Genomic DNA, 21,516 nt, shown 5'->3' on the forward strand with positions numbered 1-21,516 from the left:
CATCGGATTATTTGTTTATACGAACGGCAAGTTTATGGACTGTAAGCTAATCCCATGTCTCATTTACGACTGAAGTAAATTGCTTAATTTATCTTTTAAAGCCAGTTTAAATATTTTTGAACACTTTGTAACACTTTGGCTGTGTTCATTTGCAAGCAGTCATTAGCGATGACATCCACCGGCGACAGCCTGAAAGTCGCTGTCCGTGTGCGGCCTTTCAACGAGGTTAGTAGATTGGTTTTGCATTGTTTTCAGTAAGGAGTAGTTTACTTTACTGAAAAAAAGATATTTTTTTCGTTAATTACGCTGATAATGACATGAAATCAATTAGAGTAGGAATACATGCGATGGCCAGAGAGTTGTGTCATTCAACTCAATATAGCCTACGTCAGCAAAAGTTTCTCTTTTTGAAACCAAAAGGACCGGTTCTTACAGAAACCGCTATAAGCCATTAGGAAAGCATTGTTTTATGGAAAGATAGCCGATCTGATGCATCGATTTTGTATGCTTTCTACCAGGTACACTACCAGTAGCGTTGACAGCGTGGTCCAGGAAGCAGGCGACTTTTGTACTCAGCCCAGGGTGACTTTAGGGACCGAAACCTTTCCACAGAACCCAAAAAGTTGAAAAGTTGAAAGAAACAGAGCTTAAATTAGCCTCTCAACGGCCCCGCACTTCGCATTGTCGTCTGCTTGGTAGCACAAAGGCTTGATGGATCTCACCACTGTATTGAAACAATGTGATGGTTATTGCAGTAGAGAGCGACACATCACACATGAACGCAAAAATATGTCTATAAGGCAAAGTTTAAACTTCACAAATCAACTTTCTTCAAATTTAAGGGCATTCAATCATTCAATATGTGCTCAGATGCTAAGTTACTTAAAACTGAAAACCGTAAAAGAGTGTCGTTTTTGCATTCGTGGCATATTACTAACAGCTTCTGATAGACCTCACGCAAACCTTTCATCAGTCATAGGTTTTTCCGTTTTGTTTGTATAATGTTTATGCCTCATATAGAGCTGGCCATGGTCAGAACGTTTATTTTTCACAATGTGTTTTCATTGTATTGACTTTTGGTTTCTACTGATAGAAACAAGCAAGTGATAAAGACGAGTTAGTCAACAATTTAACCTTTTTCTTGGTCTGGGCTACACAAAATGTGCAACATAAAAATTTGTGTTAATTAAACTAAACATCAACTTTCTCATGTGAAGTTGTTGAAAGGATTTTGTGGTAGGCATTTGCTTCGGCGTGAATTTACACAGTTGCTACAGAAACTATATTGAAAACAAACCACATAGGCTACCGCATACACAAGTCTTTGTGTAATTGACGGCAAACGCTGTGCTATAAAATAGCTTCATTGTGTAAGATTATGAGCAAGCGGTAGTTTATTTGTTGAATTGTTTAAATCTAGTTTTCGAAAGCTGTTGAAAACCATCATCGCATTAGAATTATTTTCGTCTGTCGGACGTAAAATAACGATGACCTTGATTCAAAACAAGGGTTTTCATAATAATTGGTTTTATCGTACCATATAAAAAGAGTACCATGCAGTAGCATACAGATTTCTTACATTGTTTCTACAAAGTACTGTATGTATTTGGAACTTATTGGTGGCTCAAATTTTTGTTAAACCCGAACCAACTCAAAGGAACAAAGCAACTTTATTGATCGTAAAACAAAAGGAACAAAAAGCCCATAATATGTTTCAAAGAATCCAAAAAGTGTTTATTGCCTTTTTCTGCTAAATTTTTCCCTTGCAATTTGCATTCGCCTTGCGATGCTTTACCGTGGCAAGAATTTGCTTTTGTTATCCTGTGTCACGATGGCAAGGTTTTGCATTGCTCTGGCAGCTCATAACAGATTAGACCTACTTTGACTGTACGGCATGATGGCAAGGCATGCTGAGAGTCATTGACATTGCGTTTAATGAACTTATCTCATGTGTGCAGATGATAACCGTAGCCATGAATTTAGCAAACAAAGTTATCTGTCTACCGCTCATCGTAGCTTTTAGCATGAGCAATGGATTTCGTCTGCAGAGTATAAAATATATGCCTAAATGCCGATCGATATATCGTCTCCCACTGGCCTTTTACTCTTCAGTTTAAAGTTTAGTTTTGTACAATTTAGTTGTTTATTGGTAATAAAGCCGACATTATCATCAACAATATCAATGATAATTATCATTGTAATGCTATCCTTCATTCACCAAAAAGAGAAGCTTGTCTGTCTAGTCTAGGACGATGACACCAAACCCTTGCTGCTATTTAGTATTTTCTCGTTGTAATTTGGAGCAAAATCGGAAATCGTAGAGGTGAAAGGATAGACCATTGCCCTATAAGCTCAAAGACCATGTCGTAGGGTGTGACTAGGCGTTGACAGGGGTGGTTCAAGAGGTACTTGCTGACCCAGGTCCGAGATGATTTCAAAGGCCCGTATCCCGCAACCTTTCCAAAAGGCCTAGGAATTTAAAGAAACCGCCGCATATTTTTTGGATGCAGTAAAAGTTTTTTTTTTTACAAGTGTTTTGATTTGGGGGCCGAGGTGTTATAAATAGCCTGCCTTACCCAAATTATTCTTTAAAGTTTAAGCAAACCTGGGTGCGACAGCAGGCGTCTAACGATAACTGCAACTTCCAATTTATTGTTATTTTTCTATTAATTTTTGTGTTAGCAATTACCACTGCTTTTTGAGAATAAGTTTACAAGTTTCAATAACAGTAAAATTCCGACTTTTAATAAAAGAAACGCAATTGGCAGAAATACTGACAATAGTTTTGCCATAAAATAAGCTCGAATTAATGAAGTTTGCTTGTGACGTAATCGTATGGCCAATGAACTCAAAGACTACATTTTTGTATAATTGGATATTTCAGGATTTGTTGGCAATAATAAGACATCGTTGCTTGTTTTGTTTGGTGACATTGGTCTTCATTTAGACCGACCTTTCGGGGCTGAAAAATTGAAAAAACATTAAAATTAATTCTCATGTTTCAAGTCCTTTTGGAAAAAAATCAAATGGACATTGGCCTGAATGGAACCACACTGGGACTTTGCAAATAAAAATGGGGGTTCAACGTGATCATTAAACCGCTTCTAAACAGAACTGTAGATTTTAAAACAATATAAATTTACACACCGGTGAGGTGCATGTTTAGGAGTTGCTTTAAAATTTTCATGCTCCTCACTAACCTGAATATTCTAAAAAACAGAAACTGTTACGTCATGAAAAGCTCTAATGGTGCTTGCGGGGCATCAAAAACATGCTACCAACGTGAAAAAACATAAAAGCACTCGGAGCTTAGTTCGAAGACATTTTGGAAGCAAAACTCTCAACATTAAGCTTGTCCGAGAAAAATACAACAGCGATTTTCTCACAGCATGGATTCTTTGTCACAACCTCTTTACGTCATTGACTACTTTGAATATCAATATGGTGCTTGAAAATTTTGTAACTCTGGGATTTGATATAAAAAAGGTTGTGTTCGGTTAAGCTTTGGCTTGTCATTCTTGTGTTTTCTTTTGAACTTGGTTCACACTGTTGTCTAAGAAGCTTACGGAATAAGTTGTGTTTAATCCATCAAGAGCGATGCTTGAACAAACAACATTCATGTCCACACAAAGTCTTCAGCGTTCATCTATGATGTCAAATCCATACCGCCTTAATTTACATTAACTGGACGTTGGCACGACGTATTTTGTGATATGATTTTCAGCTAAGAAATGATACTGTATTCAACTCTTTTGTATCCGGTTCTAAAAGTAGCCTAATACTTATTTCCTTAACTTGTATAAACTTTTAACCACTCAAGCGTCTGCCTTGTAGAGGAACCTTGTACTAGGCAATCTTAAAAGGTCAATTGATAAGCTATCAGTAATACATTACTGTACACGTTTCTGGTACTTTCCGTACCTTCACGGTAGGAAATCTAAAGCCTGTGTTTTAATATCAGAAACTTGTAATCTGATAGCGATCAATTGCTAATGTAGGTCGGTGGATGACTAGCTTTGGCAGGGGGTTCAGAGGTACTTTTGGACTCATACCGGAAAAATTTTCGGTGCCCGAAACTTTTCTTCAGACCATAGGAAGTGTCGTCATTATCGTCATCACGTCGCATTAAATTTTATCATAGTGCAGTTTTGGAGGCGTCTTGTTTTTGGGGCCTGAAAAGGACATCGGCACAGGGCGGACCAAATTAGCCTCTCAACGGCTTTGAGTAGATGACTGTCAAAATAGGTTGTTGTATATGCCGGGATAACCTCATCTGGTGCCACCAAGATTACTTCAAGAAGAGCTTTCTTCAACACTTTTCAAAATTGAATCTTTTGGAAACGTCAAACACTTCCCTCAGTTTCAAATTGAGACTCAATCCAGATTTTACAGAAAATAATTACCACAAATACCATAAAAAAAACTCTAATTTGCCTCAAGTCTAGGACAATACTTTCAACTATTTTTAAAACAAGAAGCAGTTTTTCAAAAAATGCGTAATTCAGAATAAAATCTACCAATAAAAACTTGCAACTTCAGCTGCTCGGCTTCAACGAAACATGTTTTTGATTTTTTAGAGGGAAAGAAAGAAAGGTTCCAAAGTTGTGGTGTCTATGAAAGACAATGCGACGACGATAACTCATCCATTGACCGGTGATAAAAAGCAATTCACTTTTGACTATTCCTATTGGTCACATGACGGCTACACTGAGCTTCCCGATGGACGACTGGATGCTACCAACAGCAACAGTCGCTATGCCGATCAGGTAGGAAAGTTTTTATTTGATATAAGTTTTTAACGCCTGCAAGAGAAAATGAAATTATTTTTACACAAATTTAGAGAAACTATTTTTAGTATGCTGTTTCAAGGTCGCAATATTTGTGAATATCAATAGATATCTGCTTTCTTCTATGTTGGCAACCAGCTTTTCATCCCACACAACAAAATGTCATCCCAGCCTGCCAGTGATTTTTTACATTGATTTAACGTCTGTAGACGTTGAGTCAACGCAAAAAAGATTGAATTACTGACAGTGGCAGCTATAAAGTAGACTAGCTCACAGTTTTGACAGAAAATAAAAGCGTACCAAGAAAATAAAAAGATTCTAAATGGTTCATATGTGTGTCATGTTGTTTTCCTGACTTTGAGGTGTTGTTCTTCTATTTACTATTGTTCAGTCATCTAATATTAAACCACATTTTTAAAGCTTCACATAGTGGCATGTTTTGTCGGTACTGTACATTGTGTACAACGCTTTTCAATATATTTTCCAACCTATTTTTTGACATATTAATGAGAAATGGGTGTTACAAATAATGAGACATCTACATGTTATTTGCTCAACAACGGGCGTAAAGTGTGCAGAAAATTTATAACTCGGTTGTCTTTGTCAATAAACAACCTTCACTGAATTAAAATTTTAAACACAATTTGCCGACACAGCTATGTAGTACCCTGAGCAGAAAGTGGTAAAGATACTTTTTATACGCTTTTGTTGATGGTGATTTATTGCGTGTTGTTGAAGTATTGTTTTGCCGTTTTAAAATTGTTGAAGCCTATTAACCTCTTACGTTCTGTATAGCAGCAGACAACATTTTTAGCAATGAAAAGCGAAAGTAAACAAAAAGCGAGTGAATGTGACAAGATAGCTTTAATAGACTCGTCCAGTCTGTCAGCAGGATACAACCTCCCTGGCGGCAGCGCAATGTAAATTGACATATTTCCAACTTTCACAACAACTCTAAAAAGTTCTCGATCTTTCAAAATCTGGGGAAAAAGTGAAAAATCTTCATGAAAACATATTTTATCCCGTTGTCGAGTATATATGTTGTTCCCCCTTTTCAGATGGTTTTTGAGATTTTGTTGTTCTACTGCAGCCTACCTAGCCTACGGTAAATAAAAAAAAAAATTGCTGTTGAAGTAGACGAAAATTACTATTCGTCTTGATTAATAGTTAAATTTAAAGATTTCGGTCTCTTGCCAAGTCTTTTAGTCTCTTCCACACATTCTCATATATATTATTACGCCTAATTTAAAGATTTAAAAACATTTCTTTAATTACAGACATTTCTTTAATTTAACAACAAATTGCTTTCATCGTTAAATATTGCTTTTTATTCACTTGCCATTTGGCCGTCTACCTTTTATACAAACTTCGAATACGTTCATTGGTACCGTTTTACATCCACCATGTTTGGTATGAATTCATTTGTGTGATGCACATTTTACATGTCTCTTGTTTTGCAATATCGTCACAATTTCTACCATAAATACAGTAATTATTAATGCAATTGAAATTTGGCGGTGTGAGTATAGCCTACTCTTTACTTCAAATCTTACACTATTAATCGTTTTGTCGAGCTTTGTACAGCAAAATTACTCAACAAAACTGAAAACCGAGATCATTGAATTTTGTAGATACAACGTGAGATTTTAGCATTTTTGTGGTATAACTTAGGTACATTTTTTATCATATATTCTAAACTTTTGTATTGCCACTATATCACAATCTACATCTTCGATTTTCATTACTTGTTTGGCTGGTTGTTATTACGCCTTTTGTTACTCGTATTTGATGCTTGAGACAATGGAAGCAGATACGTTAACCTGTATACAGTGAATTAACTACTTTGTTCTTTTTTAGAAAACTGTATTTAACGACTTGGGTAAAGGCGTGTTGCAAAATGCTTGGGACGGCTACAATGCAACACTGTTTGCTTACGGACAAACGGGAAGTGGAAAAAGCTATTCCATGATTGGCTTTGGCAATAATAAAGGAATTGTTCCCATCACATGTGGACAATTATTTGCCGCCATTGAAAAAGTTAAATTCCAGAAAGAACTTCAAGTGAGCCATTTTTATATTTGTTATTACCTCGTAATATGTTAGGAATGGAAATGGCAACATTATTTCGCAATAGTATGGCCAAAGTAATTTGCAGTCATCCCTTTCCTTCTGACTGCTGGTATTTACAAAAACTGTAAACAACATATATTTTCTGAGAATTGATTTCGTGATACAGTAGCAATAACATTTTACGATAGGCCATTTACGCCAACGCGTTACGATGTATAAAAAATGTATTTCGAAATAAACAAACGTGGTTATTACTTGCAGAAGCGTGAATATCGGAACGAACTTAAAAGAGACATTTTAAAAAGGTGGAGACTAAACTGATGATTCAAAACTATTCTGACGACTAAATTACTTTTATTTTCGGTACTTAAAACCTGGTAGCGCCTGAGAAAAAAATCAAATTTTCAGATTTTTTTAAAAGGAGTAGTGTCGTACAGCCAACACAAAATAGTCAGCAGTAGGCTACAACTTATTGCAATTTGCAACATTTGGGCTATAAAAGGGTCAAATGAGAGTATTTTTTTGTTTCATTTTTTCAGGAATGTTTATTTTATTCTCCCATAATCACGTGCTTCCAAAATTCTTTGTTGTGCAACATGTGGCGCTATGGGGTTAATAAAAATTTAACTATTGCACTTTTTGTTTCAATTTATCTTTTTCTCTTTTAGTTTAATTAGCTTTATTTATTTGCCGACAACATAAGGTTATCCAGAATGATTTAACCACCCCGAAGCTGTTAAGTAAAACAAACACCAATTGAAGGTTATAATTTTACGACCGTTTTAAAAACATTATGTCGTGGTAATTTTCGAAAAGAATTGTGTGTGTTTTAAGTAAATGCTTGTTGAACACAACTTGTGTACATAACCCCTTAGCGCTTTAAAATTTTAATTGAAATTTATTGCGTTTAAAATCGCTGTATCATGTAAGGCGTAACATGAGCAGTCTCGAAAAGTGCATTGTTTCACTTTCTATCACTTACTTTATTGGATTTAAAACAAAAAAGCATATCTTTTTTGCACAAAAATATACATTTATCAAAACAATTTCGAACCTCACCGGATTTTTGTATTTTGTTTAATGATTTTATAAGAACTTTTTGTTTTGTTTTTATGAAAAATTGAAGCAGTTACTCTTAGTGGTAAGCAAACTCATAAATTTTCTAAACTGTTGGGATTTAACTATTATGTCTGTTGCTTAGGTAACTTTCAGCATGCTTGAAATTTACAATGAACAGATCCGTGATTTACTGCAAGAAAAATCCCAGGGCAAAGGAGCAAACTTGAAGGTGATTACGTCACGCATAGCTATTAAATATTTCAATAAATATTTCAATTAAATATTTCAATTTTCAATTAAACATTTATTTTCAATTAAATATTTATTTTCAATTAAATATCAATTAAATATTTCACATAAATTATTAAATATTTATTAAATATTTTATATACTGGAATTTGTTACGCTACCAATGTTTTTCACCATAGTAACTTTCATTGTACTGCCACTTTCAACTATCTGGGTTCTATGGTCACTTCGAATGGTCGATGCTGGAGCGACGTAAAATCAAGAATTGCACAATCCAAACAAGCTTTCATCAAAATGGACAAAATACTGAAATCTAATTCAATCTCTCTAAACACTAGAATAAGAATTTTACATGTGTACATTTGGTCAGTTCTGCTATATGGCTGTGAATCCTGGACTGTATGCCCGAGGATAGAGAAGAAGATCAACAGTGCTGAAATTTGGTTCATTCGTAGAATGATGGGAATTAACTGGATGGATAAAATCACTAACGAAGAAGTGTGGAGACGCTCTGGGTGCACCCCTGGCGTCCTCATCACAACTATCAAAAAAAGGCAAATGACATTTATCGGGCATGTCTACCGCAAACGCGGAATTGAACACTCGGTAATGATGGGGCGATTTCCTAGTCAGAGGCACCGGGGACGTCCACGTTTGGAAATCTTCAAAAATCTTTCAACATGGACAAACCAAAATTTTGAAAACCTAATTAGAAGTATGGACAATCGATCGTTGTGGAGACTCACGGTAGCCGACGCCTTATTCAGGCATGGCCGATGATGATGATGATGATGAACTTTCATTCCTTTTCTCAAATATTTAAAAGTGCAAAATTTTTTCATGCAACAAAAATATTGTTCAGACGTGATCTTACTTTTTGGATCGCAGTTCAGAAAGCATAAGATTGCAAATAAAATCTTTATGGCTTTGAAGAATGCAAGAAGATTTAATAATTATAGCCAAAGTGAGAAAGCTAATCTATCAAAGATGTTTTCAATCACAGTCACTAAAAAAACATGAAAAGTAAAATAAAAAAATACTGTCTTCAAAAGCAAGAACTAGAACTGTAAGTTTTATTTTTGTGCATTGTCAAGCAAATAATGTCCCAGATGACTTATCATCTGTCTATGAATTTAATATTTTCTGCAACCTAACCTAAAAACCACCTACGCTGCAATAAAGTTGAAGTTAACAATAGGCTTATGCGTGCTCAAGAAAAAGTTTCAGTTTAGAAGACACAGATATTGATATTTTTAAGAGTAAAATAATGATGAATAAACTTTTTTTTTTCCAAATTGTCATGTTTTTTGTAAACGTAGGCCAAGACAGCTGCTGCTGAATTTGATTGTGTGATTAATTTTTGTTGTTCCCAATTGAAACTGTATCTTTTAGGACATAATTTACTGGTTTATAACCAAATAAACAGATTTATTGATGGCTATTCAGGTTCGCGAAAAAAGCAACCTTGGCTTTTATGTGGAAGGGTTAAGTCAACATCCATGTCGAGGCTACAGCGCCATCGAGCGGCTGATGGAAGCCGGAGCAATTAGCAGAACCACCGCTTCTACTAATATGAATGCCACTAGCAGCAGGTCCCACATGGTTATCACCATAAAGTTTAAGCAGGTATTGTAAATCGAATAAGATGTTGAACCTTTATTTAGAAAATCTTGTTCTCGTCATTAATAGTAGCGTATCAATCAAAGAAGGATTCAGAAATTTCAGAAATTATTTGTATCAGTATTAGTTAAAAGTCTCTTTAAGATCATGTGAACTCTTCCATGTGAAACGTAATGTTTATTAACAGATTTTCAACAACGACGTTGGAGAAAGTACGACGAAGACAAGCGAAATAAACCTAGTTGATTTGGCCGGTAGCGAGCGAGCTGATTCAACAGGAGCAACAGGTGATGCTTTAGTTTATGGTTCATTGATAACTTGTTTCACTCCAAAAAGAGTGACAAGAATAAAAAAGCTCAGACACTGATACCTTATGAAAGGTTTGGTTAATTTTTGGATATGTGTGATGACTGGGTCGGTTAAAAGATGCTTAGTCTTGTCAACATATAGCCTAGGCCTATACTGTCATTTTGTCAATAAAATTGCACATTCTGTGGCAATTGTTATAATGAAACGTCATTTGAGTCGTTGCGTTGGGTGCAGGAACCCAAATGTGACGGTGTGTAACTGAGATTCCAACGACTTTAAATTGGATACCCACTAATATGGATGTACAGTATATTAGAACACCACTTATATGTATGCTTTGGTGTGCATTATACACCTGACGTTTAATGATAGTCCTTTAAATACCTGCAAAATCATGCATTTAAAAAACACACTTTAAGACATTTTTTAATGGCATGTTTGAAAACGGACTTAAAAATTAACCTACCTTTCTACTCTTTTCATCTATTTTTTTTCAAAATTTATAGCAACCTGCTACATCCCTTGGTATAATATGCCCACTATTTTATTTACAGGTGACAGATTAAAAGAAGGATCTGCCATAAACACTAGTCTGTTGATGCTTGGAAGTGTAATTGAGAAATTGGCTGCAGATGAAGCGGGTGTTGTCATCCCATACCGTGCCTCGGTTTTAACAAAATTGCTAAAGTCTGCACTCGGAGGCAACAGCAAGACTGTCATGGTACGTAAAACAAAAACATAGTTTTTATGACCTAAATTTTTTATTTAATGATGTATTTTGGTTGACTTGGTGACTGGTGAGTGCCTTTTATATTTTCATAAACGCTATATGGATTGTCCTTTGCAAAAAAATAAAAGTTATAGACACTTTTTGAAGAACTTAAATGTCCTATAGTGACGTAACAACGCATTTATAAAGTATTTGTAGTCTTTCTTTGTTTGTGTTTGAGAGTGTTTGCATTAAAATATTTGGGCTTGAAAGCGATTGCCACCAAGAACGATCAGAGAAATGGCATGCTCGCACGGCGATTACATTAGCCCGATTGCTTCCAAATCACAAGTTAGAACAACTTCAGAGCTAAAAAAAAAAATCAAAAATGTGATCTAAATCAAATTAAATCTAGTTTTGTTTTTGATTTCTCAACAGATAGCCGCACTGAGTCCCGCTGACATAAATTATAGTGAGACTTTATCGACACTGCGGTATGCAAATCGGGCCAAGAAGATAAAAAACAAAGCGGTTGTCAATGAAAGTCCAACTGACAAGCTTATTCGAGAATTGAAGGCGGAAAATGCCAAGCTATTGGCCCAATTGTCAGGGCATTCGTTGACTGGTGGCATTGTAGATAATGGTATGTAGGATACAGTTGTACACGTAGTGCTGTAATTGTGTTGCTGATACTGCGTTTCCCAACTGTTGATATACCGCAGCGTGGACTTATCTTGTTGTAAGCATGTAAAAATTGCCCTAAAACCCAAATTACATGTTGCATAAAATCAACATCTTCATCATGTTCAACTGTGTGAAACCACATTGTAATTGTGGTTAACATAATAACATAATTTATAATAATTTACCATACTTTTGTCTGCTTAGAATAAATACAAAACTCTCGATCACTTTAAAACATTTGGTAGGCCTACCTCGAAAGCTCCAGTCAAAATTTTTTATTACCGATTTTGAGTAACTAAGGAATTTTATCCCTGGTGCTTAATTTCTCGTTCTAGCTGAAGTGAAACGGCTGATATCTCAAAATGAAATTCAAATGAAAGAGATGACGACGTCGTGGGAGCAAAAGCTTGAATTAGAGAAGAAGAAATGGGAAGAGGAACTCCGAAAATCAGAAAAACGAGAACAACTAATGGATCAGTTCTTTCCGTATTTGCAGGTATGCCAAATGAGTTAACTACGGTATTTGACCAAAGAATTTAATTCAAGTGAATTTTTTAACCCCATTTTGGATGAAAATTTCATATGTTTGGCGCAAAATTTAAGGTGAAGGGCTCATGTTTTACATAAAGTTTATGTGTGGCTGGTTCACCTTCGTATTGCAGTTACACCCCTGGAAATAAGTGGATATTACATTAACGATAGTGTCATTCTGTTAAAGTTACAAGAATTTGAACGTTAGGGATTTGATAGTGCTAGTGCTTACATGTTATTTTGATAACACAAAAAAATGATATGTGATTACAAATTGAAAGATGCAACTACTTTATGTGCAGCTGCACCTTTTGTTAGGAGACAAATTATTTAATGTGGAAAAAGTATATCTCTGGTTTAATGTGTAGAATGTTAATGAAGACCCCCAACTAAACGGTATCATCAAGCACATCATCAACAATGAAAAGACACTGATAGGAAGATGCTCTTCCTCCGTAAGCAAAGACACAGTGGGGGTCCACTGCATTACATTGCGCGGACTTGGGTAAGTAAGCTTAATTTCGTAAATGTTTCAGCCAATCTTTGAACAAACTTGTAATAAACAAGCTCTTTTTTTATCAACAACTGTGAAATTAACTCTATTTACGTTGTTTTTATGTTGTTTTCCACCTATCCATGGCAAGAGCAGATATTATTTGTCAAAAATAGAAGATTTACTTAGTAGGCTACGTAGTTACTGTATAGTATGAAATATGTTACAATTCATTTAAAACAAACTCAGAACAATCGGTATAGCCTTCGTGTTGTTTTAAACAAGTAAAGAACGGAACTTCCGAATGATTTGGTCTCTTTGCCTTCACCAATATATAAACAGCAGTTCATACTTTTACTATCAACTAATTACTTTCAGAATGATTCTATTATTTAGGGTTTTATTTGTGGCCATTAATGTGTAATTGCCAGCAGGGCCGTTGAGGGGATTATTTAAGCCCAATACCAATGAGAACTTCGGGCCCCAAATCAAGACATTTTAAAAAAACGGACTGTTATATCCTAAGAATAGGAAAACTTCACTCTGTCAAACTCGGTGACCGGGCCTGCGTCAGTGATTCAAAGCCTCTACAAGTATGCGAAACTGCCAGGATTAAGCTCTCAAAGAAGCTTTCCCAGTCTGAGGATAAAGATTCAATCGATCAATCAGTACTTTTGTCGTTTCTCGGCCAATTGGAAAGGTTAAGGGCCAATAAAATCACGGTGAGCCCAAGTCCAAAAGTATCTCTTGGACCCCTTGTCAATGATACTGGTATTTAATAAAAGCAAGCTACTTTAAAAGCAAAGGATGGTCAATTTAAGTCTAAAAAACATAATAATTTGTTATTGTCTTTTGATCAATGATGTTTCTTTTGGTAGAGTACAAGAAGAGCATTGCTTGATTTCAAGCACAGCTGACCAGAATTTAATCATTGAACCTCTGAAGCAAGCTGAAGTGTTTGTTAATGGAAAGAAGATTCAGAATAAAACGACCTTAAAGCATGGTGTACGTTATAGCCTACTTATTGCTCACTAGATTAAGCTGACGTGTACTTAAAGCTCTATCATGTAACTAATGTTTCTAGATTAGAAAATTATAAAAAGGATTAAACTGTTCAAAAGACAATTCACACATCACTAATGAACTAATTACCTACCGGTACCTGATGTGGTATCTACTGTATTATAGAGAAAATAGCATCCATTTTATGTGTTTGGTACACGGTTGGTAAAAGTAGTCCTTGTCCAGACTCCACTGTATGAGAATCGTAAGCAACAACACGCCAAACATAGCTTAATGGTAGGCTATACGTGAGCATTTCAACACTGTTCGCACAGTTTGTGTAATAATAATTATGCCCTAAATGTAGAAACTCGTGGTTTCAACAGATGCTTTGGATACTAAACTGATTCTATTTTTAACATTTTTAAACTGATTTCTTTTTTTTAGATTGAGCCAAAGAGAGAAATTGACCGATTGTTCAAATCATTTGCTTTTTAACGTTCAAAAAAACTATTTTTAACTAGATTTACATGTTTGTTAATCCACTATGCATTTTTACGACATCTCTGAGTCCATTTTCATATTTGCTTTCGTCTATTTTATTTGTCAAAAATAATATTTGCTTTCAGGATCGATTAAAAATTGGTTCAAATGCCTTGTTTCTTTACATTGGCTTTCCTCGGGAAAGAACTCCTCAGAGTAATAAGAATGACGTCAGGAAAAGATACGATTATGATTATTTTCAAAAAGAACTCCTTTCAACAAACGATGACATCAATGGATTTGGTAAAGATTCCCAGAGTGAGGTAAAAAACTGTCAAATATTTATTTGCTACCCTATGTCGTATCAGCGATATATACAATCTATGAGAAACGGTGATAAAACAAAATGCATAAATAGCACTTTTAATCATCATAACTATATTTAGCTCAGTCGAAAAGTCGCACGTACTCTGACTAAGAGATTTTACTTAAGTGTACGCTGGCTAGGGTTATAAGAATGGGTTTCAATCGGTTCATACTTGAAGAACAACTTTGACTATAGCTCAAGTTCTTGGGATATTCGAGCTAAGTTTATTCGGAGAAGCCATGCTGCACTCGAAACTTACTGCAGTGCAGAAATTAACATCATGATATTTTGCTTTTCTGCTTCAGGAAACAACAAATCCTGTCTACTTGGAATATATTGAGCTGATGTCCTTGGTTGCTGGAGTGAACGCAATCAGCGGAGAACTTAGACGAAATATTTTCTTCACCTTGTTTGTCAAGAACCTAGCCACTTGTGACGCACAAGGCAGAATGATGACCAAAGAAGTGGCAATTCAAGTGAAACATCAGGTGATTATTTGGTTTGATACGCAACTTTTCAGCGTGACTGATTTAAATTTATGTAGCTTGGCTGGATTCTATTTGAATAAGCTTAAAGTAAAACAGCTACACATAATGAAATGGTTTCTTATGCGATAAATTAGATTACTGTACAGTGTACACACACCCGAGGTTAGAAACAAAGCTATACATGCAAATTCGCAGTGCTTGCACAAAACATTCATTTCTGTTTCGATCATTTTCTTTTCATGTTTATACCGTTCTTCAAAGCAACAAAACATTTCAACTATTGCTTTAGCAGTGTTGTGATTTTACCCTTTCTTTTAATCAAGATCACACATCAAGTGTGGATATGGTCAAAAAGCAAGTTTATCAACCGTCGCTATTTGATAGAGGAGTTGTACATGAAATTCCAAGAAGATTCCACTGTGCTTGACCATTTATCACAGGAACAAGATCCTTTCTGGGACCCTGTAGAGGATGTCTACGTGGGATGGTGGGTGATTACAAAGCAATGAGACTTTGACGTAGTAAAACATTACCCAAGTTCGTGACACATTATAAGCAAGTTAAACCGAGAAAGTGTTTGTAATTTCCATAATATACAATACGTTGTAATATGATAGTAAGAAGTGAGTAGGCAAATTATAAAGTTTATGATTTTTCTGCATGCTTCACTTATGCTTTTTTATATTTTTGAAAAGGTGAAGGTTACCTCCGGACTACTCCAACTAATTCTTTAGCTTTTGTAGCCTACTGTTTAGATAGGTTTTTAAGTTTATCTTTAGTGTCGTGCCCGCAGAAAAGGTGTAATATTTTGTTTACTCATCTGTGTTTATTTTCATTCAGTGCCCATGTCTGGCTGCACAGCCTAGCATACTGCATGTCGTTTGAGGACCAAGCTCCCATACTCAACCACATCGGAGATGAAGAAGGCTTGATCCAAGTTTCTGTGTCAATTTGTACATCGACCGGAGAGTAAGTGAGATTAAATAAAATCAATATAACTTAAACCAATATACGAGATTTGAGGATTTACTGATTTTTGTAGATATGTAGATTTGCAATGTTTTTCATTTTTATTTTAATCAATACATTTAATAGCAGTATCAATAAGTCAATACATAATTTTCTTTTTTATTTTCAATAAACGTTTTATTAGATATTGCAAATATACATATTTTATTTTCATTTTGAATAAACAGTGTTACTGCTTAAGGTTTATTAACACTAAAGGTTTAATTACTGTTAAAATGTTTCATTATAGCCTGAGCAAACCTTAAGTTATCAGTGGTCTCCAACCATGGAGTGCTCTAATAAAGCAGTCTGTGGTTATGACATTGTTCAAGATTAAGCGGCGCTGGTTTGGCTCTCAGGGTGTGCGCTTGAACAACGCATTACAGGACTGCTCTCCATTCAGCGGCAACTAGTGAATGGAATAATTCCCCGGCAACAACACTTCAACAATCGGAGAACTTCACTCTGCTACTGTAATCTCGGTAACCGGCCCTGCGTCACAAGCCTCCACAAGTATACGAAACTACTAGGTAACCTATCAAAGTCTTTCTCAGTCCGAGGTTAAAGATTCAAACCGACCTCCTATTAACCAACTTTGTGTGTGGTGTCAACAGCTATTTGCAGTAGGCTACAATTTAAGTGAATAAATAGCGCAGGCGGTCGCAGCAGGAATGCGTTTATTGGCTGTAAAATCTGGAGTCTACAGTGGAGAATGGCATTCTACGGCACAGATTTGAACGCAAGTTTATGAACCCTCTGAACTTTGAAATGTTTTAACAGATTCAGCTTAATTGCTTCTTTTTACGGATTCAAATTCACTTCATTTTTAAACTAGCAGCTGTTGTTTTGATTAGAGCTAAACCAGAAGAAACAATGGTAATTGATCCAAGCGAGCTCTTAGGACAAAGGTTTGATTTGATCATCGATTTACAACAATGTCTCGGTTTGCACTGGATAAAGGAAAACAGTACCAGGGGTGTAATGATAAGGTAAATTGGTTTTATGTTTCACTAATTCTTGACATTTCTTGGCAAATTATAGTTTCGATTGACAAAGACATCGACTGCTCTGAAGTGAAATTGGAATGTGCTTTCAACCAAATGAAAGTGAGGCTTCAAGTTCATAATTTAATATTTCGAAGTTGTTTGGTATTATAGTAAGTGGTCGTTAGTTTTGTTTGCGCCATCAAGCGTACATGTAGATCAAAGGTCTCAAACACTCGGCTCGCGATGCATTCTTAAACTGTAAAATAATTAACCATTGCAAATATTTTTTCTATAGATTTAGAAAAATAAAATGAACTTTAAAATTGTTCAAAAAATTTGAAAATTCCCACCCAAACTTCACACGACTATTTGGCACTACTGTCGCCCCATTTTTTATTGCGTGCGAGAAGCTCGTATTGTCACATCACAATCTCATTGCCTATTAACTTATTGTGTCGTTTCGCAATAGTAGGCTAACCTTGGTATTTGCTGAAGTCAGTTCTTCAAAGTTTTAGTTTTTTGCGCGCTTTTGAAAGTTAATTGCTAGAGTTTTCCTCTTCAGGTCTTTCATTTGCGTTCTTTTTTGTTTGTTGTTTTTTGTTTTTCGTTTACTTTTTTATGGGTTCGTGTAGTGTTTTTCAATCTCTTTGCTTTTTTTCCACTTTTTCTTACGATGGAATGTTCTTGCTATACTTCTATTGCTTTTTAACGGTGTTATTTTGTTTATTGACTTCTTATTGCAAGGGCCTATTGCGGTTCTAGGGAAATTTGCAAGTGTTCATTTGACCCTCCGAGTAATTTGAGTTTGAGACCCTTGATGTAGATATTAGTTTATAGCCTTTGTTGACGACAAAAGCCACCATTTTATTTTGTTCAATTATAGATATAAGTTTTACAACGAAAAATATGGCCATCAATCTCGATCTGCGTGGCACTCTTTGAATCCAAAGGTATCAATGAAACAACGCATCACTGTGGACAGGGTGGACAGGTTCTTCTTACAGTACCTGCACACGTCTGCTCTGGTAATAGAACTGTGGGGTTTGCAAGGTAAAAACAAGTAACTTACCTTTGAAAATGAAAAACATAGTTTAGTTAGTTTTTAACAGTGTTAAAGGTAAAAAATATTGCCTTACGTCGTAAGAACTTACGTTTGTAAATTCCTGTCCAAAAATTTGACCATTTTACATTGTTTCAACATCTTTGGACGTCTAAAGCCGTTAAAATAGCATACATGTTTTGTTACCGATGTGAACAAGTATTAATTTTACCTGATTTATTTCGTTTTCAGCTGGAAGAATAAAACGTCCTAGCTCCCCTCAAGATAACGGGATATTTTCCATAAACAAGAACTCTTTACCTCCTCCATCTCCAGCATTCTCCACAGACAGCAGTGATGTTGAGGCATTGGTAATTCGTGTTATGGTTATGGCTTTAAAACTTCTGATTAATACATAGTGCTCCGGAAAACTGAGGGTATTTTGAATAGCGTTTGACTTTACCCATTATTGAATGTATACAGTATATGAAAGATCTTCGAAACAGATTGTAGTTTAGTGTCACGTCATCTTTTCTCTTCGAAACAGACAAACCCTTCGGAATTGTCCATCGATCACTTGTGACAGGCCTTACATAACTGAATATAAACAAAAAAACATACAAATATTTTATGAACTATCATATGTGTTGGGAAGGTTGTTTTTAACTGAAAAACGAGATCACTTTGAAATATGCCATCCTTTTGACTAATCGCCAAAAAAAAATTAGCCTATGACTTCTTCAATAATAGCTTTTGCTTTGTTACAGGAAAAAGAACTAACGGAAACAAAAACAAAACTTGAAGAAGTTAACGACAACCACAAGGACTTGAAGAAGATTTGCAGGGTAAGTGTTTCCATGACATTTGATAAATATACATACAGTTGTAACTTTGTAAAGGTGTGGTTCGCTAAAATTGCGTTGGATTTTTTGACCAAACAAGTCATTGGGAATGTAATTGTTCGGATTGTTTATTTTGACCTCAAGTCTTGCTTTTTACGAAATTCCACCATATGAAAATGTGATATCGAAAAGTATAGATTCTAGCATACACAGTTCCTTCAACTGCAGTTCTGTAAACTCTATAAATTAAGTATTTGTTTAGCACTAGTTTTCAGAATTTTTTTTTCTAGTTTGTAGCTTAGTTTAAATAAAAAAACAAACAAAGAGACAACCATGTGCCTCTTGTTGCTGATGGCTATAAATTTCATTACAAATGCTGCTTGTATTGTGTCGTAGGTTTTGAAGAAAGAAAATAACAATTTGAAGACCAAACTACAAAAAGCAACACAAAAAGGTGAGCGATGTTGTTTACTGAATACGATAGTTACAACCTTTGCAATTACAAACTTTGATGGATATTTTAAAAAGTTTATAACGTATTGCATGCAGGCCTAGTTGCGATGACGCTAAAACTTGAGAAATTGCTTAACAGACTTGGTGGCCTACCAACAATTCAGGGTTAAGTAGCACTCTTCTTGTTTAACCAAAATGCACATTGGTAGGTCGGCTTTGTTTCTAAAGGTGCTATATAGGTGCTATAAGAGGTATAAACAAATATAACAACGACCTATTTGAAAAGTATTTTTTATCATGAGCTTAAAATGTCGTTTTGATGTTGTAATGGTGTCTTTATTATCAGCTTCAACCGGAATTGTAGCCTATACAACTTAATTGACGGTAATGTTTCTTCACATCGTAATTTTGCTGCCATGATCCAACATTCTTTCATCTTCTTTTTAACAGCACGATTCATTGGTCCAGCTCGCGCGTTTGCGTATAGACTAACTTTTATGTGTTATAATAACTATATGACTTCCTCACAGCACCAACTAAAGAAGAGAATTCTCGACTTCACGTGCAAGAAAAATCGGCTTCTTGTAGCAAAGTTCAAGCGGAACTGGGACGAGCGTTGAAAGCATTTCTGTCCGATGTGAAGCCAGTGCAGAACAATCTGCGCAATCTTGACACTATCAACTCCCCGCACAACGCTCAAGGAATTCAACAAGTGTCTGATGACCTTGATCGTGTACTCAGTGTTCTTAAACGAGGAGTAGCAAATGCTGTGAGAATTCACCGGACTGAAAGAAGGGCCAGCATGACTTAACTGTCTCATTAAACTTTTCCTATGAAATATTGCACTGGTTCTAAGTTCTGAGACAATGCTAAACGTTTCAAAATTTACCTACATGATGCCACTAATAGCATGTAAAAAAATTACATTCAGTCAGAAGTTGTTTTGTTTTATTTTTCACGGTACTCTGCTGTAAGCTTTTGTTTGCATAATTCAGCATATTGTAGGCTGGGTAGATTATGCAATCGGAAAGCAAGACAACGTGATTCGGGCCAAATATCCACTAAACTCTATTTTACAAGTCCATAGTAGGCCAGGTGTATTGTTAGCCCTTCATGATTGAAAACAAAAAGCAATAATTCAAAGCTGCGAAAGTTGTGTTTCGGTGACAAAAAAAAAAATAATTTTAATAAATCAATATAGTTATAAGACTATAAACGACAAAGGTTAAAAGTTACATCAAGTTTAGATTTGATGAAAAGCTCGTCTGGCATTTTGTCAGCAAATGCCTTTTGTGCAACTTTGAAATATAATCTCGGAACGCAGTACCCTAGCCATTCGCGATCACGAGCAAATGCCTTTTGTGCAACTTTGAAATATAATCTCGGAACGCAGTACCCTAGCCATTCGCGATCACGATCATATTTTGAAATATAGCTTTGTCTTCGTGTTTCCAAGACAGTGCCTTGTAAAGTAAAACGTGTTGGTTAACAAATATTGTACTGACACTGAGTGGGTAACCGCACCATAATTTATATTTGCTCTTGATCTAGTTATGTAAACTGTGGCTTGTTATTTATTCGTAAATGTACAGTATTTATAAGAACTGAGTTTATTGTGCGTTCATTTTCATGTGGTTTGTTAATGTCTGTAATGACGTTAAATGTCCGGTCTATTTGCTTGTCTTTCTAAAAACGCCTCTTTGTTCAAATGCTTTATTTGTTTTTTGTCAATACAGAAATACAAGGGATGAAAACTTGGGACTGTAATGTAAATGTGCAAACTAGGTTTCTTGGTGAAAGTGAACTTTGGACAAGCTGAGAATTTAATAAAGCTTAAACTTATGTGATTGATTGTACAAATCTTCATCCTCGGACTGGAAAAGCTTATCTTGGCAGTTTTGCTTAGCGGATGTGAAAAGATTTTGAACCACTGTGGAAGCCTCAACGAAACATGAACAATAATTAAGTTAACTATAGAAAGAGTGCCATGGTATAATTTATTTGAATATCTTTTTCTACAAATTTCCGTTTTTCTTCAATTCGTAACCCACTTATTTGTATTGTAGGTTATTGCTCTATCTCCTGCTCTGTTGGTCCTGCTGTTATCATAACTCCTAGTTTTCTTACTGTAATTTAATCAAACTTCACCTTTTGCTTCCATTCCTTTTTATACGAAATGCGCCCGCAGTGACATCCTTAGACATGGAATTCGTACAGAGGAGGTTATGATATTGTAAGCAATTTTGAACTAAAACCGAAGTTCATTCGCTTAACTTGTATCAATCCTTGTGGACATTGAATAAAACTGAAAAAGAATCTTTTCACGCACAGCATTTG

At 35.4% G+C, this 21,516-nt stretch overlaps 1 protein-coding gene across 1 annotated transcript; it reads left to right on the plus strand.

Annotated features, from left to right (window-relative positions):
- The first annotated feature begins 101 nt into the window (after window positions 1–101).
- On the plus strand, window positions 102–20,938 carry LOC145771740 (kinesin-like protein KIF28). The gene is made up of 21 exons (XM_082583473.1): window positions 102–225; window positions 4,578–4,766; window positions 6,645–6,848; window positions 8,059–8,145; window positions 9,612–9,791; window positions 9,973–10,072; window positions 10,649–10,815; window positions 11,242–11,446; window positions 11,823–11,983; window positions 12,387–12,523; window positions 13,390–13,516; window positions 14,143–14,319; window positions 14,669–14,851; window positions 15,175–15,338; window positions 15,692–15,820; window positions 16,714–16,848; window positions 17,729–17,895; window positions 18,137–18,255; window positions 18,652–18,729; window positions 19,123–19,180; window positions 19,710–20,938. Exons 1-21 carry the CDS (start codon window positions 169–171, stop codon window positions 19,988–19,990), a joined length of 3,105 nt encoding a protein of 1,034 aa, XP_082439599.1. The 5' UTR covers window positions 102–168; the 3' UTR covers window positions 19,991–20,938.
- The last annotated feature ends 578 nt before the right edge of the window (window positions 20,939–21,516 follow it).

Source organism: Aplidium turbinatum, chromosome 1, assembly GCF_918807975.1.
Source record: "Aplidium turbinatum chromosome 1, kaAplTurb1.1, whole genome shotgun sequence".
Taxonomy (NCBI): domain Eukaryota; kingdom Metazoa; phylum Chordata; class Ascidiacea; order Aplousobranchia; family Polyclinidae; genus Aplidium; species Aplidium turbinatum.

Coding starts and splice junctions, on each gene's coding strand:
- LOC145771740 (XM_082583473.1), top strand. CDS start 169: ATGACATCCACCGGCGACAGCCTGAAAGTCGCTGTCCGTGTGCGGCCT. Junction 11,447..11,822: donor TGGTGGCATTGTAGATAATG/GTATGTAGGATA, acceptor TTCTCGTTCTAG/CTGAAGTGAAACGGCTGATA. Junction 11,984..12,386: donor AGTTCTTTCCGTATTTGCAG/GTATGCCAAATG, acceptor TTTAATGTGTAG/AATGTTAATGAAGACCCCCA.